Below are 15,309 nucleotides of genomic sequence, written 5' to 3'. Positions count from 1 at the left end.
CCCACAGTCCAAAGACATGCAAGTTGTTAGGTTAATTGGTTAATGTAAATTGTCCCGTGATTAGGCTAGCGTTAAGTCTGGATTCTCTGCGCGGCTCAGCTTGAAGTGCTAGATGGCCTACTCTGTGTTGTCTCAATAAATTAAAAAAAATACTTTTCAAAGGAAGCTGAAGATAGCCGAACTATGTATGTTACTATTCACAGCTTCTACAGATAACCAGTAGAGAGCATCCGAACATGCTGCATAAGGGAGATGCTGTAATAGTCTGGTGTACTGACCACTACCTTGCTGAAGACCAGCGCCAACTCTCAGACACCACTTACTTGCCCCTTGAACAGGACCCCATTAAGTAACACCAGGCCATTGCCTCCCACTCCATTACCAACCTTTTGACTCTGGAGATCTCCCATCCACTGCCACCAACCTCATAGTTCCCGCACCCTACACCTCCCATTTCTACTTCCTACCCAAGATCCACAAACCTGCTTGGCCAGATGGACACATTGTTTCAGCTTGTTCCTGCACCACTGAACTTGTATCTGCATACATCGACTCTGTTTTATCCCCCCTAATTCCGTCCCTTTCTACTTACATCTGTGTCATTTCACACGCTCTGGATCTTTTCAATGATTTCAGATTCCCTGGCCGCCATCATCGTATTTTTACTATAGATGTCCAGTCCCGATACACCTGCATCCCACCCCCCCCCCCCCCAACCACCAACCAGGAAGACCTCAAAGTTCTCCGTTTCTTTCTGGAGATCAGACACAACCAGTTCCCCTCCACCACCACTCTCCTCCGCCTAGCAGAATGTCCACCTTCTCAATAATTTCTCCTTTGGCTCCTCCCACTTCCTTCAAACTAAAGGTGTGCCCAGGGGCACTTGTGTGGGTCCCAGCTGTGCCTGCTTGTTTGTTGGCTTCGTGGAACAGTCTATGTTCCAAGTGTACACTGGTGACTGTCCCACACTTTTCCTATGCTACATCAACGACTGCATTGGTGCTGTTTTCTGCACCCATTCTGAACTTGTCAAATTCATCCATTTTGCCCCAAACTTCCACCCTACCCTCAAATTTACCTGGTCCATTTCTGACTCCTCCCTCCCCTATCACAATGTTTCTGTCTCTGGAGACAGCTTGTCTACTGATGGCTATTACAAACCCCTCACAGCTACCTGGACCATACCTCATCTTACGCTGTTACTTGTAAAAACGCCATCTCCTTCTCACAATTCCTCCTTTTCCACTGCATGTGCTCTCAGGGTGAGGTTTTTCATTCCAGAACAAAGGCGATGTCCTCATCCTTCCAAAAAAGAGAATTCCCTTCCTCTACCATCAACACTGCCCTTAACCACATCTCTTCCATTTCATGCACATCTGCTTTCACCCCATCCTCCTGCCACCCCACCAGGGATAGGGTTCCCCTTGTCCTCACCTGCCATCCCACCACCAAGCATATCTCTTCTCCCCCCCCCCCCCCCACCCCCCAACTTTTTGCAGGGATTGCTCCCTTGCTATTTCCCTTATTCATTCATCCCTCCTCACTGTGTGATGGAAAAGATGAGTGATTAATTCAAGAATACTCTTGGTCTTTGACATGTTTTTATTTTAAGGTACCCTTCATTTGTTTTGCTGACAGGCATGAAGAAGAACGTCGGCGTCGAGAGGAGGAGATGATGCGCCAGCGAGAGCAGGATGAATTGCGAAGGCAGCAAGAAGGATTCAAATCCAACTACATGGATAATGTAAGTAAGAAAAATGGAAATTTAGGTGGATATAGAAGTATTTAAACAGTCATGTCTTTCAGAAGTTTTTGGTAAAGGGTGGAATCCATTCCTATCTTTTCAAGCTGTTTCTAGGGTATTATTATTAATACCAGAATTATACATGTAGTATTTTGGACATGACAGTTAAAATTGATTTTTAATTTCTATTGCAGTTATATTGAATAAATGCTGCTAAAGAATGGGATCCTGCCCAAAACTGCTCATAAACATTCTTTCTTGTCAAATATAACTGAATATTTAGTTTTCTTTTAAATGCTTATCTCAACATTTAAATAATGTGCTTATTATTTTCCCCTCAGAGTATATAGAGGTAAAAGCTTGAATAAACAGTTTAGAGGCTTTTGCAACACCATAATCATAGTACAACTTTTTTTAAATTTATGACACATGGCAAATTGTTGTTTGTGCATATTAAATACATCCTATTTTGTATGTCCTGTCCATTAAAAAATTTTTTATTTGGACACTATTGAACAAATGATAATCATCAATGAGGTCTTTTTATTTTGCTGATGTACAGAAATAACAGAAATTGCTCTACTTTCCATTGCCTTTCTCAGCAGTGTAACTCAGAGCTGAACTGTTAACTATTAGATCTTTTTGTGGTTTATTTTGATGTACCACTTCCAGTTGCAATAGAAATCAATTTTCTTTATTTGGTTTTGAAATTTGGCCTTTGTTTACTGCTGTAGGGAAATGCCTATTTATCCAGTGTGTAGTTGAAGTAAACACTAGTTCTAAATTTTTATCAATAAGGGAACACTGATGAAAATAAAAACTCAAATATGGTATTTAGAACTTTATATTTATCAAGTGATCCATTATAGTGAGATTATTGTTGGGTTTATTTTGCCATGGTAGCAAGGACATCAAAATAATTTTTTTTAATACAAGCTAGTTTTGGATTACCTATCATTAGAGCCTTGAGTTTTAGTATTATGATTTAGAACATTACAATATGAAACTATCCTTTATTTTCTTTGTTTAACTAAACATATATTGGTATTGGAGCAATTCTTTCATTGATTTTTAAAATTTTGTTTCTGAACTTTTTATTGTATTTAACTTCCTTTGTGAACTGTTCAAAATCTTGTGCAGCATTTTTAAGCAAAGTTTTCAATTAACTTACTGAAAAATGGAGTTCTGTTCCTCTTCAGAATATCTGCAGCTTTGTATTACACAACTTAAAGTTAATTTGCACACAATCATAAAAGGTACTGAAGCAAAAAGAAATCTGTGGTGCAAAAATAAATTGTAAGTAAATTCTAAATATTTAGACTGATAATTGTATTGTGCTCAATGGAAAAATAACTGAGCTGCTTTTTTGCTATTTAAGGATTCTAAGATCTAGAAATAGCTGGATACCGCTCTTTTTCTTCTAACTTTGGTTGATCTTTTCTCAATTTAAGAAGGAAGGAATTCAGATTTTCATTTCCATTTTGATAGTTAAATACTGATAATAATCCCAAATCCATATGATTCCTAGAATGTGTTACTTGTATTGAATAAAGTATTTATTGTGAACAGTCTTTCACAAAACATGGGGGATGCAAGCTAATTGGTCATTGAAACATAAATATATATTGCAAAATTTCACTCATATGGAGCTTAAGTTGATGATTAACTTTTTTGTATTAAGCAGCTAATAGGTCTGATTAAGGTTGTTTACAAATGTGTGGGAAGAATTAGTGTACACAGAGATAATGAAGAAATCATTGAATAGTGAAAACATTTTTTAATCCCTGCGCTGACGTGTGAACTGTATTGGGTCAATAAATGTTTATAATATTGTGGCCTTGGAGCTGGTGCACAGGATACGTGGAGAAAGTGGAGTTTTTCATGAAGTTCATCAGGAGAGGTTTGGTGTATCTCAACATCTGGTGTTATATGGTATGGCCTGAATAGCTTTTGAATGTGAAAAGCCTTTGTGACTGATGGCTTGTTAAACAATCGGCATTCTTCTACCCTATGTTCTATGAGTTGATAGTCATATTAAGCCTTCTTGAGTCCTCCGTGAAATGTATTATGACATGAGGCATGATGATATGAGATACACTTTTTTTTTACAATCAATGACCAGATTCTTGAAAGCATACAGCATTAGATAAATTTTGCGTCACTGTTCCTTCAGTTGAAGTCTATGGTCTGGGTCTTTGAGATTGGATAACCTCTGAAGCACCCTGGCAGGGAATTGTCTATAGAAAACCCATTCAGTTTTCAACTTGAAGTTCTATGCCTTCCATTGTGTGAATTAGAGCAGTATATCTGCTACTTTTCATTGTGAGAATGTACCTGAGAAATGCATCATCTAACAAAGGACTGAAAACTTTTAGTTCCAGTTTAATAAATTTTATTTGTTCAGGCCCTACATTTATTGCCTTGGAAGACCTTGTGTTTTGACTTTAACTATTGCAGCAAACTTCCATGTGCCCTGTTTTTGAAAATTGCAGTGTCAGGAAGGCTGGTTTTGGTTGGTTGAAGACTGCTAACCAGAGTTACATTTGGGAATGTGTAAAATGCTTCACGAGTCAGATAATGCTGAAAATTCTGGATAGATTCCTCTGTCGTATACATTCAGACTGATGCTGTCTAAATTGAGTAAAGCTTGTCATTGTTCCCAGTACTTTCAAAATGTTTGTTAAAACTATTCATTGAACACAAAATTATATAAATTTTACACTAAATATGACTTGTATGAAATCAAAACATTATATGATGTTAAATATCTCAAATTGTTATGACGTGTTACCAATGACTTGTATTCAGATGCAGTCTCCACAAAGTAAGAGCGGGGGTAACTTGGTCTTCGCTACCTATGTTTCTTCTAGTCTGCCTACCCTTTGTAATGCAAAAATAATACCCATGACAATTTGATTAACACTTCTCTATTGGAAGTATCGCCATCCTGTTTGTCTGCTACAAGACCCTGGAGGTATCTAGCATAAAGTACTATACATTTATCCAATATATTGTCACAAACAAAAATGCTTCAGCAAAAGGAGGGTGTGATTTTTAAAAAATCTTTTGCTTTATAAATAAATGCATATTGCCACTTACTTGGGTCCTCTGTAAAGCTTGTGTTTAGACAAAAGCTGCAGCGCTTTCCTTCAGGTTGCAGGAGCTCAACATCAATTCTCCATTCTTCAAGGCATGTTGCAATTGAAATTTTTGTTGGTTCTGGTTGGAAGTATCTGACTGCGGGGGGGGGGGGAAGTTAGGCAGAATCAATGGAATGAAATGATATTTGTTACCAATAACCTTTCCTCAGAACTGGGATAAATTGGAGACAAAAGTTTGCATTCCAAGTTGGAAAGGGGGAAAAATGGAAGCATGTGTATTTGAAATGTCAAATATAGAGGAACTGTAAGTTGCACTTGTGCCTTGAATGAGTGTCGGGAAAATGTAAAACGGCACATGTATAGGGGAATCTCTTGCATGTGTACAAAAAGCTGCTGTGAAGGCAGTTGAGGAGTGGGTTTTTGTACCCTTTGAAAGGCAGAGTGGAAACTGCTGTTTGGATTGTTGAAAAGTGAGAAGTTGATGCAAAACTAAAGGGATGATGAAAATCAGCAGCAAAGATGATTTTATTTTTTGTATCGCATAAAAAGTGGAACAGTGTCCAAAAAAATGTCTTCAAGCTAAATGAGTGTGAGTGGATGACATCTGATTTTCACCTTGGTTCAAGGAAGAATTGATGGATCTTTGTGGAATGGAAATAGAGGAATTTAACATTCGTGACAAAATTGGTGTCTAGAAACCAACAAGTTGTCCAAGAAATCTCAAGAGCCAGAAAATATTGTAAAAATGCTTGTAGGTGGGAAACAATGTTTGTAGGAGGGCTCATTGATTTTTTTGGAAGAAGTAATTTCCATGGACAAGATAAATCTCATTTTGTCCATAAGTTTTGAGCTTCTGCTTGCCTGTCAACTTCGCTTCATAATGATCAATATGTGCTATCTACACCTAGCATTGAGGCCCTGGTCACTTCATCCGCTATGCTGAGCAGGCTGTGTTGATCACAGGTCTGAAGATACACTTCAAAAATGGACACTGTTCTGAGCTGTTGCATATAGTTTACTTGAAACATTCATGGAGGTATGTATCATCCCCACTGCTGAATCCTTGATCCACAACTGCTCAAAATGGAGAAGGAGTATTTGGGAGAGAGTTCAGGATTTCAAGACCATGCATTTTGAGCTCGAAGCTCTATGGAAGAAGCATATCATCTTGCTAGTTAACACCGGCCAGGTGATTCCTTCATTAACAATCTCAGAACTTGCAGCATTGAACTGGAAGCAAATCATTCTTGAACCTGAAGAACTACCAAAGGAGGAGATGAATCTAGAGCATAGAACACAGTGCAGCACAGAAACAGCACTTCGGCTCACAATGTTGTGCTCTGTATCCCGCTGTATTCTTTGGTAGTCTTCTTGGCTGTCCACAGCACCCCCAATTTTACTGACCCACCCATCTCCACTTTCATCCAGGTTATTTATATACATCTCAAACAGCAGAGGTCCCAGTACAGATCCCTGCAGTGTACCACTAATCGTAGACTTCCAGCTAAAATAAGTCCCATTGACCACTTCCCTGTCTTTGGGCAAACTAGTTCTGCATCCAAATGACCAATTCACCATTGATGTCATGCATTCTAATCTTCTGGGTGAGACTCCTGTGAGGGACCTTATCTGTAGACAACATCCACAGCTCTATCTCAATCAGTCGCCCTTGTCACTTCATTTAAAAAAAAAACTTAATCAAGTTAGTAAGACACGACCTGCCCCGCATAAAGCCACCCTGACTCTCCCTAGTTAGGGCATGGTCTTTAAAGTGCTCATAAATACTACTGCTACCTGACGTGAAGCTCACTGGTTTATAGCTTCCACGATTACTCATGGTTCCCTTCTTGAATAATGGAACAGCATTAACTACTCACCAGTCCTCCGGGACCTTACCTGTGGTCCCTGTTCTGACCCAATTAATGTCCATGTGCAGGCTGTGTTGATCACAGGTCTGAAGATAAACTTCAAAAATGGACAAAAGGAACAAGCAAACTCCGTTCTCAATTTGTCAATCATCTCAGATAGACATTCTCTCAGAGGCCCTCTTTATTCCTGCTTTGCCATTCCCTTTTCTTGTAACTCATTATTATGCATATTTGCATATGAAAACTCGATAGAAATCTGTTTTCAACCTCAGTGAAAGTCAATTGACCTCCATTCTAACTCTTATGTGGATGCTATCCTGTTTTAAACTCTTGAAATTAACAACTATCCATTATGGTATCTGATTGAAGATTTTGACTATCAATGTATCCATTAATGGTCCTCAAGAAATAACATAGCTTTATTTGTCACATGTACATTGAAACATAGTGAAATGGGTTGTTTTGTAACAAAGACCAACCAGGATTGTGCTGAGGGCAGCCCCCAAGTATGGCAACATTTCTGACATGAAGGTATAATGCCCACAATTCATTAACCCTAACCATGCATGTTGAAATGTGGGAGGCACCCATAACACTAGAAGAAACCCATGTTGTTATAGGAATAATATGCAAGCTCATTACAGACAGCAGTGAGGAATTGAATCCTGTTTTTTCTAAAACTTACCTAAGTCCTTAGATTAATATTGAATGTCGAAAAGATCTAAAAATTCCATTTGTTGAAAAGTGCAGCCAAGTTTTTATTTAATAATCTTGAAATTCCGGGTACAACCATCATGTGCCTTATCAAGTCAAAATTTCAAAGTCATGGTTCCTGCCATAGAATTGCATAATTCTGTTGTTGTTTTTTCAGTATTTCCTAAAGTTTGTCTATTAATCTATTAAAGGACTTTTAAGCAATTTCTAACAGAAGAGGTGAAAAAATTGAACCAAGAGGGCAATTAAGCACTCTAACATTTGCCCATAGTGATAATCTGCAATTTGAAGCAATTTATAAGCAAAAACTTCTTGCATAGATGTGTTGGGGTGGGATTTGGATACTCAAAAGACTATTGGTAAGAAAGAAAATAGTAGGGCTTTTGCCTGTTGGTTTGATGTTTTGTTTCTCTTCCATAGCCTTCTGCTTTCTATCACCAATAGTGCTTTAACAGTCAACACTATCATCCAATTAAGTGGCAACTCTATTAAAATTGGGATTTAGAAACATGGCCAGGATCTTGTTTAAAAACTGATAATGTTTATTAACTGGAAAAATTGAACTTTGTACAGAATAAATTATTATGTAACTTATTAATCATTTCTTTTTGACACATTTCTAAATTTTTTGCTTTCATAGCTGTAATTATAGTTCAGAAACAGTAAGGCAACTTTTTCACAGTGGCATCTGTCGGACCTTGCTGCTATCTGTGTGGTTTTTGCAACTTTGCCAGTAACTGAATTTCCTTCTGGTGCTCCAGTTTCCTCCTACATCATAGACGTAGGCAAAGTATCCTCATAAATAATACCTGACATGTCTGATTGTTTTCTTGGATCTATTCATAATTGAAAATTAATTTCAATGCTGTATATTTAACAACAACATTGAAACTATTTGGACTTTTTTCCCATGTTTTATTACTGGCTATATTTTCCAGAACTAGATACTTTTTCTTCTGTGCATTTAATCTGTACTTAAAGTTAAATCTTTTTTATTGTATGCGTTCTAAATTCTATTAAGCTCAAGTTTTATTGTGGTTGTTTTAAAAAAGCATTATGTCCATGTACTTTTATGCACAAATATACAGAGCTTGCTGACAGATCCAAAGGTCATATTTGTCTTTTTTTTTCTAAAGCGCGGCCTTGCTCTGAAATTGTGCATGGCTAGACCAATTTAAAGCAAAGGAAAAGAAAGTATCTTTTTTAAAAATTTTGCGGTATTTAGTACTATAATAAAGTAAACACAGTCTAATACTTTTTTTAAAAAGTGAATTTATAGTGTTGGGGTGTTAATAGAATTAACATTAAAGTCTGGAAAATCTGCTAGTCTGGTAATACCATAAACCTGGGTGTACCGGATTCAAGGAGTTTTACTGTCCACGTTTCAGATGCATTTGGTGACCATAAATAAAATGAATTCTGGAAACAATTGTTTTTGAATTTCTTATGTTATTTTTATTCTTGTCAAAAATCTGAAAGGCTAATTTTTAAAGACTATTTTGAAATAGGAACAACAATTAAAAGGTCAGCAATAATTTGAAAAATTTCTAAGAGTTGACCTGCTGTTCCCATTTGACTGGGAAAGAGCAGGACAAGAATCAATGGTATTCTTAGAGTATAATTGTGACATTAGAGTAATCTTTAAAATGATCAAACAGTGACAAAATTCACGTTTAAAGTGATATCTTCATTATGTTTCTAATCTGTGGATAATTTATTGTGTTTTTGCAGTATAGCTCTAATGTTAAATCTGACAGAAGTCACTGTAATATTTTAATATTAGAGAGAAGCAAATTAATTATGATAAGTCAGGGTTTTACTTCTGCAGTAGGCTAGCAGAATACATAATTATTCTTATTGATCTGAGTAACATATCTACAGTACGTGAAACCTTGCATATTATCTCTTCTTTGTGGAGCTAATGAAAGTTCCTGTGCAGAATAAACCAGGTTTAGAGAAAGTTAGGCTCTTGTTATCTCAGTAGGTAATCCTGGTCTTGTTGTGTGGGTTTGTAGTCCATGCTTAACCTATTTAATCTCACTCCACAAACAATCTGAAATTATGAAGAGCATGAAATTAAAATTATAATATCAAGATTATGGTAACCCTGTTCCATATTTATAAGAAATATTCCTTCACAAGAATATAATTCACATAGCATCGAGGTTGGCAGCTATTTCAGTTCTGCTGAATGTCTATGTCTATACTTTTTATAAACCTTGTGTTTTATTATACCACTTTTCTATCAAGGAGTAGTTGTTTATTTCTATCTATCCTGTCTTTTCTCAATATCTTAAATTTACAGATCCAAGTTAGCAGAAGTTTTCTGAACTTTCATTTACATAATATAAGCCTTCCTTTGTTCAAAGTAAGTTATCACAAGATATGCTAAAAACTTCCTACATTTTAATCAAAACTGCTTTTAAATTAAATTCTTCATCAGTTTAGTGTCAGAATGGCAAAACGTAACCCTTTCTCCTTCCACACAGTGTTCTGAATGCTTGTTCTAAGGTGTTTCTACAATAATTAGCAATATACAGGGTATTACTGGAAATCTTAATCTGTGATCATTCTTACAAAACTAATCTGCATGGCTCTGTGAATAATATTTCGATGCGAGCTTTTTTCTGAGCTGTTGAATAATACAAACAGTACCTTCCTTCCTCCCCCTTTACTTGGGAACTTTAATTATTTCCAGTACGTGAACATTTTTTTGAGTGAAATTCACAATTTCACAATTTATGGTACAAATCTGTACCATATAAAGAACACAAATGTATTGTTTGAAAACTGAAAGGCAATAGATCATGGACATTTGTGCTAAAAAGCCATAAAGCCCGTCAACTCCTTTTGAATTTTGAAACTAAATGGCAATTTGCAGTCTAATTGAAGAATTGTTGCTGTGACATGGAATCCTGATAATTGCTAATATATTGAAACACATTTAGTATCTCTTCTGATTTAGCTTCAATTATTAGCTTTTTTTTAAATCAATGTATTTTTTCTGTATTAATTCTTCATTCACATGTGTTCCTTTCTAAAAATTTCAATCTTGTCATCTGTTGGGACTGTTGTTAAAGAACAAAACCAAAAGCTAACAAAGTTGATAACCGGCAGCTATTTATTTATTTTTCATAATGATCAATATTTGTATATTAACATCATGATGGTAATGGGAGATTGTTGATTTGTGGCATGCTATTAGACCATAATACTTTAAATTTTGAAAATTGTAAGCCGTAAGCCTCATTTATTTGGGGGTTTGGTGGTGTAAATGAATTATTAACAATAGTGTGTCTTTGCAAATTGAGGTCAATCCACATACTTTCACTGACTGATCTTAGGATTTGCAGAAGATCGAAGTGTTTTTTTCATTTTTCATATTTCATTACAATTTGTGTTTAAGTGTAGTGGAAAGAAAATAAGGAAGATAGTTTATAGAAAATTTTAAATGCATAATGTTTTTCAACATGCAGAAACAAAATAATAAACTCAAAATGCAGTATCCTCGAGATTTGAAAGATGTGTACAAAAGTAAATTTTAAAGGCAGTAAGTAGAATCTTTGCATTGAAAGAGCTTGAGATTTTTTGGCAATTAAAGACTTACTTGTCCAAAAAAGTTTACAAGTAAATATCTGCTATTGCTATTCAAACCAGAAACTGCAGGCGCAGGAAATCTGAAACAATAGTGAAAATACTCAATTGGTTAGCAATAGCTTTGGTGAAAAAATAATATTTTGGGTTGATCTTCTGAAGATTATCAATGAGAAATATCAACTCTTTTTCAATCTGTGCTACATTAGCCTCTAAGTTTAGTTTTTTTTTCTGTTTTGTTGCTATTAGTTTTTTTTGGAGTTCAATTGTAGTAACACAGCTTTTACTCTGACAATTGCACTGGAGAATGTGATCCTTTCATATGAGGCCAGTCTTACTTTGGTTTTGAAAAAAATGAAATCAAACATTTCAGATTTCTTGGACTCTGCCTTAATAGTATCGTACTTCATTTTTGTTGTGTGGGGGGGTGGAAATTGATCATTTTAGATGTGGGAGTAATGTAGTTAAATGGTATTTGATAAACTCTCTGCTCCTTTTATTGATAATGAATGATATTAACTTTTAATTGGTGAGCTAACAATTGTTCTACCTTATATTAGTGACCGAAATATATTTGGTTACATTTCTGTACAAAGAAGCATGCTCCTTGAGTTTCACCTTTTATCTTTTGCAAAATACAATATTTTGAAAATTCAATGGTAATAAACTGAAAAAGATATATTAGGATTGAATTGTATTCTTTTATCTTGATGCAAATTTAATCTGCCCTGTAAAATTGCCCAAACAGATTGAGTTTTCTCAATTCCTTTTGTGTACATCGATCATAGGGTTGAATAGTAATTTAAAATTGTACATTAGCTATTTTTATGCAGTGAAAAGACATAGTTTTAAATGTATGACCATAAGAACTTAACTGAACATTTTTTTTCCAGGAACATTGTTCTGTGAATTGCTTACTTGGTTGGAAACACAAGTAATCAAATTACAACTGAACGCAGATCTTAAGTTTTGTTTTTTTTCCTTACTTTGTTGAGTCATTGTTGCATTTCTATTTTGCTACTAATGTGTTTTAGTCACTAATGACATTACTCGCAGCTAAGTGCCAATGTGACTCACCACTGACCTACCTGGTAATTTCTGTGTTAATATCTCAACAAAGTCTTCCAGACTGACATTCTCCTTTGTTGAGGCTTTTTTGAGTGACTGGGCTAGGTCAAGCTCTGCCCACAGCACTGAAGAAAACTACTCTCATGCTGTTAAACCATACCCTTTGGCTTAGCATGCTCATGTACTTGCATTTTATTGTACATTGTTAAGGAACACAGAAAATAAAAGCACATAAAGATTATAATTGAAAAAAAACATTTAACATGTACAATGGTCCCTTGCTATTCCTCTATATTGAAATCAATGAGATTATATTATATTACCCTTTGTGCACATGCTGCCAATCAATAAGATTATACCTAATGATTTTTAAAAAATATTTGCATTAACTTTTCCTGCTCAATTTCCATAACCCACAATTCTCTTATAGTCCAGAATAGTAACATAACTTGGTACAGGTTCTGTGAGAGATTTCCCTAATATAAGTTTATTTTCGATTATTTGACCCCACTTGGTGGCACAGCGCCGGACTCTGGAGAGAAGGTTCCCGAGTTTGAATCCAAGTTGGGTTGGTCGTCTAGCTAGCAACTCGGCCTCATAAAAACAAGAATAGCTTGCTACGAAACACTGTCGTGATGGTGCCCCGATAACTCCACTGCCGAGTTAAGGGCTATTCTTCGATTATTTGAGCTACGTGAAGTTCAGAGGAAGATTGGTCTTAGAAACTGATAAATTGGTGTCTGAAAGATAAAGGAGTGTGATTATGCATTTTGACTTGCTGAAGTCCTGATCTTTGCAATAGGTGCAAGGATCTTATTTCTTTCACATACAGGTTATAGCTACTTTAAATTTAAAACTCACTTCTGTGTAAATTAATATGGGAGCTATCCTTCATAAAATGTTTGAATATAATTGTTTCAAATGATGCAAAGGCACAGGTGAGAAATGGGAGTATAGTTTTTATTTTTATTTGTAGGAAATCTTTGTCTTTCACAAAGATTTTAATCAACAATGAAACATTATGTACTTAACTCAAAAAGCAATACACTGCCATATTTGGTCTTGCAAGAGATCAGCTTTGAAAATAAAGTCTTCTTGGATGTATGTTGGAGAAAGATTTCAGATTTAAAGTTTGTCCTTTCAGCTAAACCCTTATGAATGCATCAAAATGAAGGCATCAATTTGGATATTTTGCGTGGTTTATAATGAGGATAGATTTTAAATTGGGATTACACTTGGGACATTGCAGATAATATGATTTGAAATGTTTTCGATTATATGGAGAATATTAACAATCGCTTGGTTTATTTTACTGCAAGTGACCATCAATATACAACCTTATGTAATTTGTTATATCTTTGAAACAAGTGAGATTCTAGTGATATCATTTTTTAAAATGCTGTAATTAAAGATTCAAGTTACTGTTTGGTTCTTTGTAAGTAATAGGCAGACTTAAGTGAACTTTTGATCATTTTCCCATGTTTTCAAACTGTCTGTAATATCTTACAATAGAGTATGAAAGCTGTTTCGATGATTGAGTAGCAGGGTATTGATTCAAATGTATTTACAGGTGCTTTCATAAACAAAAGCCAGATTTTGAAGGTAATTTTCATAATAGATAGTACATTTTTTAAAAGTTTATATTGGAATCATGGTTGGATAGGTGGGTTGGGCTGAAGGAAGATTGGCTGTTTAGGATGGAGGGCTGATTAATTGAAACTATTTTTCCACCTTGAAAATTACCCTCATTTTCTGCCTCACACATGAAAAATGGGATATCATTAGATCTGAACTTGGCTTATTTTCTTTCTTCTCTTGTAAGTTCAGAGTTCATTAAAAAGCATTTTAGATAGTTTATTTGGGGTGCTTTTGAAAGTAAGAAATTGAATATACACAGACCATCTGTGCTGGTAGGTTGATCATGAAAATGTTTTTATTTTCAGAGAGAACAGGATATGAGGATGGGTGATATGGGTCCACGTGGAGGAATTGGCATGGGAGGTAGGGTTTTAATACATGAAAACACCTTAGGTGTTGGACGTTTGTTACTTTATGGTTGTGCCTAGCAATGTTCTTTGGGACTGTACCTGTTTGAAACTTCTTAAAAATTGCATTAGTGTACCTACTGTACTCCAAACATGAAAGTCTGGTGCATGAGTAACATGGTGTACAGCTAATTAAATACAGGTGTTTCTGCTGTACAAATTACTGTACATAACCAGATGATGCAGCAGTGTATAATTGCTTTCATGCATTTTCAAATAAGTTGTCAAAAAACATGCCACATTTGTGTGGCCAAATGTATTTGCTTTATTATACCATAGATGAATTTTGATAACAAACAAGCTTTCCTTCCTTATTGGTATATCTATTTACTCGAGTCTTAATAGTTATAAACATTCAGCAGTGGTATCAGTTACCCATATTAAAGATTGTGTAGGTGATGTTATAGTAAAAGTTGTATCCTCTAAAATTATTTCATTTATCTGGAGATTGCAATGGTACACTTGTGCATATACAGTAGGGTGTAATGTGAAATGCAGCATGTTAAAAATAGTTTGTATTTCATAGACAATTTCTGAATGGGCAGTTAAAGATGTATTATTGGTCTTGGTGCACAAAGACATTAGTAGTCAAATTTATCTTGGTGTTTTTTTTTACTATTTTGCCAAGTAAACCAATGCATTTACTTTGCTTTTAAAGTGTAGTAGTGTTAAATGTTATTTCAAGTTAGTAGTCCCATTTTTTTTTGGTTTCACCTAGTTTTTGTTTACCAATATTTTTCAGTTGACCAATGTTATAACTGAACATTTAAGTTTCAGCAGTAGTAATATCATTTTAACAATGCTACCATATGTATAATATTATTTTAAATCAAAGGTTTGGTTACAACTCAACATGGTGAAAATAAGTATTAAAATATTGTACTTGAGAGAATCTTACTTCAGATAGTTTGAGTATCAATACATATTCAGAATTCTTGTTTTGTACAACTAATATTCTAAATGAATAAGCTTTTATCCATTTACTATTTTTACAGTAATAAGTGAAGTAATTTGCTATTTTGACTGACCACAATGGAAGGACTGAAAAATTTGTTGACCATGTCAATAATTTGTATTTTCCTATTGAGATTGCAAAGCAGCCATAGAAGTGGCTGCAGCAACAATTTTAGTAGATTACAATTTGGTTTCAATGTAGATAAATACAGTATATTGTT

The 15,309-nt window shown here is 35.2% G+C and overlaps 1 protein-coding gene across 2 annotated transcripts in view; it reads left to right on the top strand.

Annotated features, from left to right (window-relative positions):
* Positions 1-15,309, top strand: part of LOC140726821 (paraspeckle component 1-like) — a 134,212-nt gene that overhangs the window by 37,139 nt on the left and 81,764 nt on the right. Inside the window, exons 6-7 of one of the 2 annotated variants that reach the window (XM_073043674.1) lie at positions 1,639-1,744; positions 14,033-14,090. In XM_073043674.1, the coding sequence (XP_072899775.1) occupies positions 1,639-1,744; positions 14,033-14,090 (164 nt within the window). The remainder of the gene's footprint in view (positions 1-1,638; positions 1,745-14,032; positions 14,091-15,309) is intronic. The other variant, XR_012098736.1, reaches the window with a different exon arrangement.

This window comes from Hemitrygon akajei, chromosome 4 (assembly GCF_048418815.1).
Source record: "Hemitrygon akajei chromosome 4, sHemAka1.3, whole genome shotgun sequence".
Classification (NCBI taxonomy): Eukaryota; Metazoa; Chordata; class Chondrichthyes; order Myliobatiformes; family Dasyatidae; genus Hemitrygon; species Hemitrygon akajei.
This window is presented reverse-complemented; position numbering and strand designations above follow the sequence as displayed.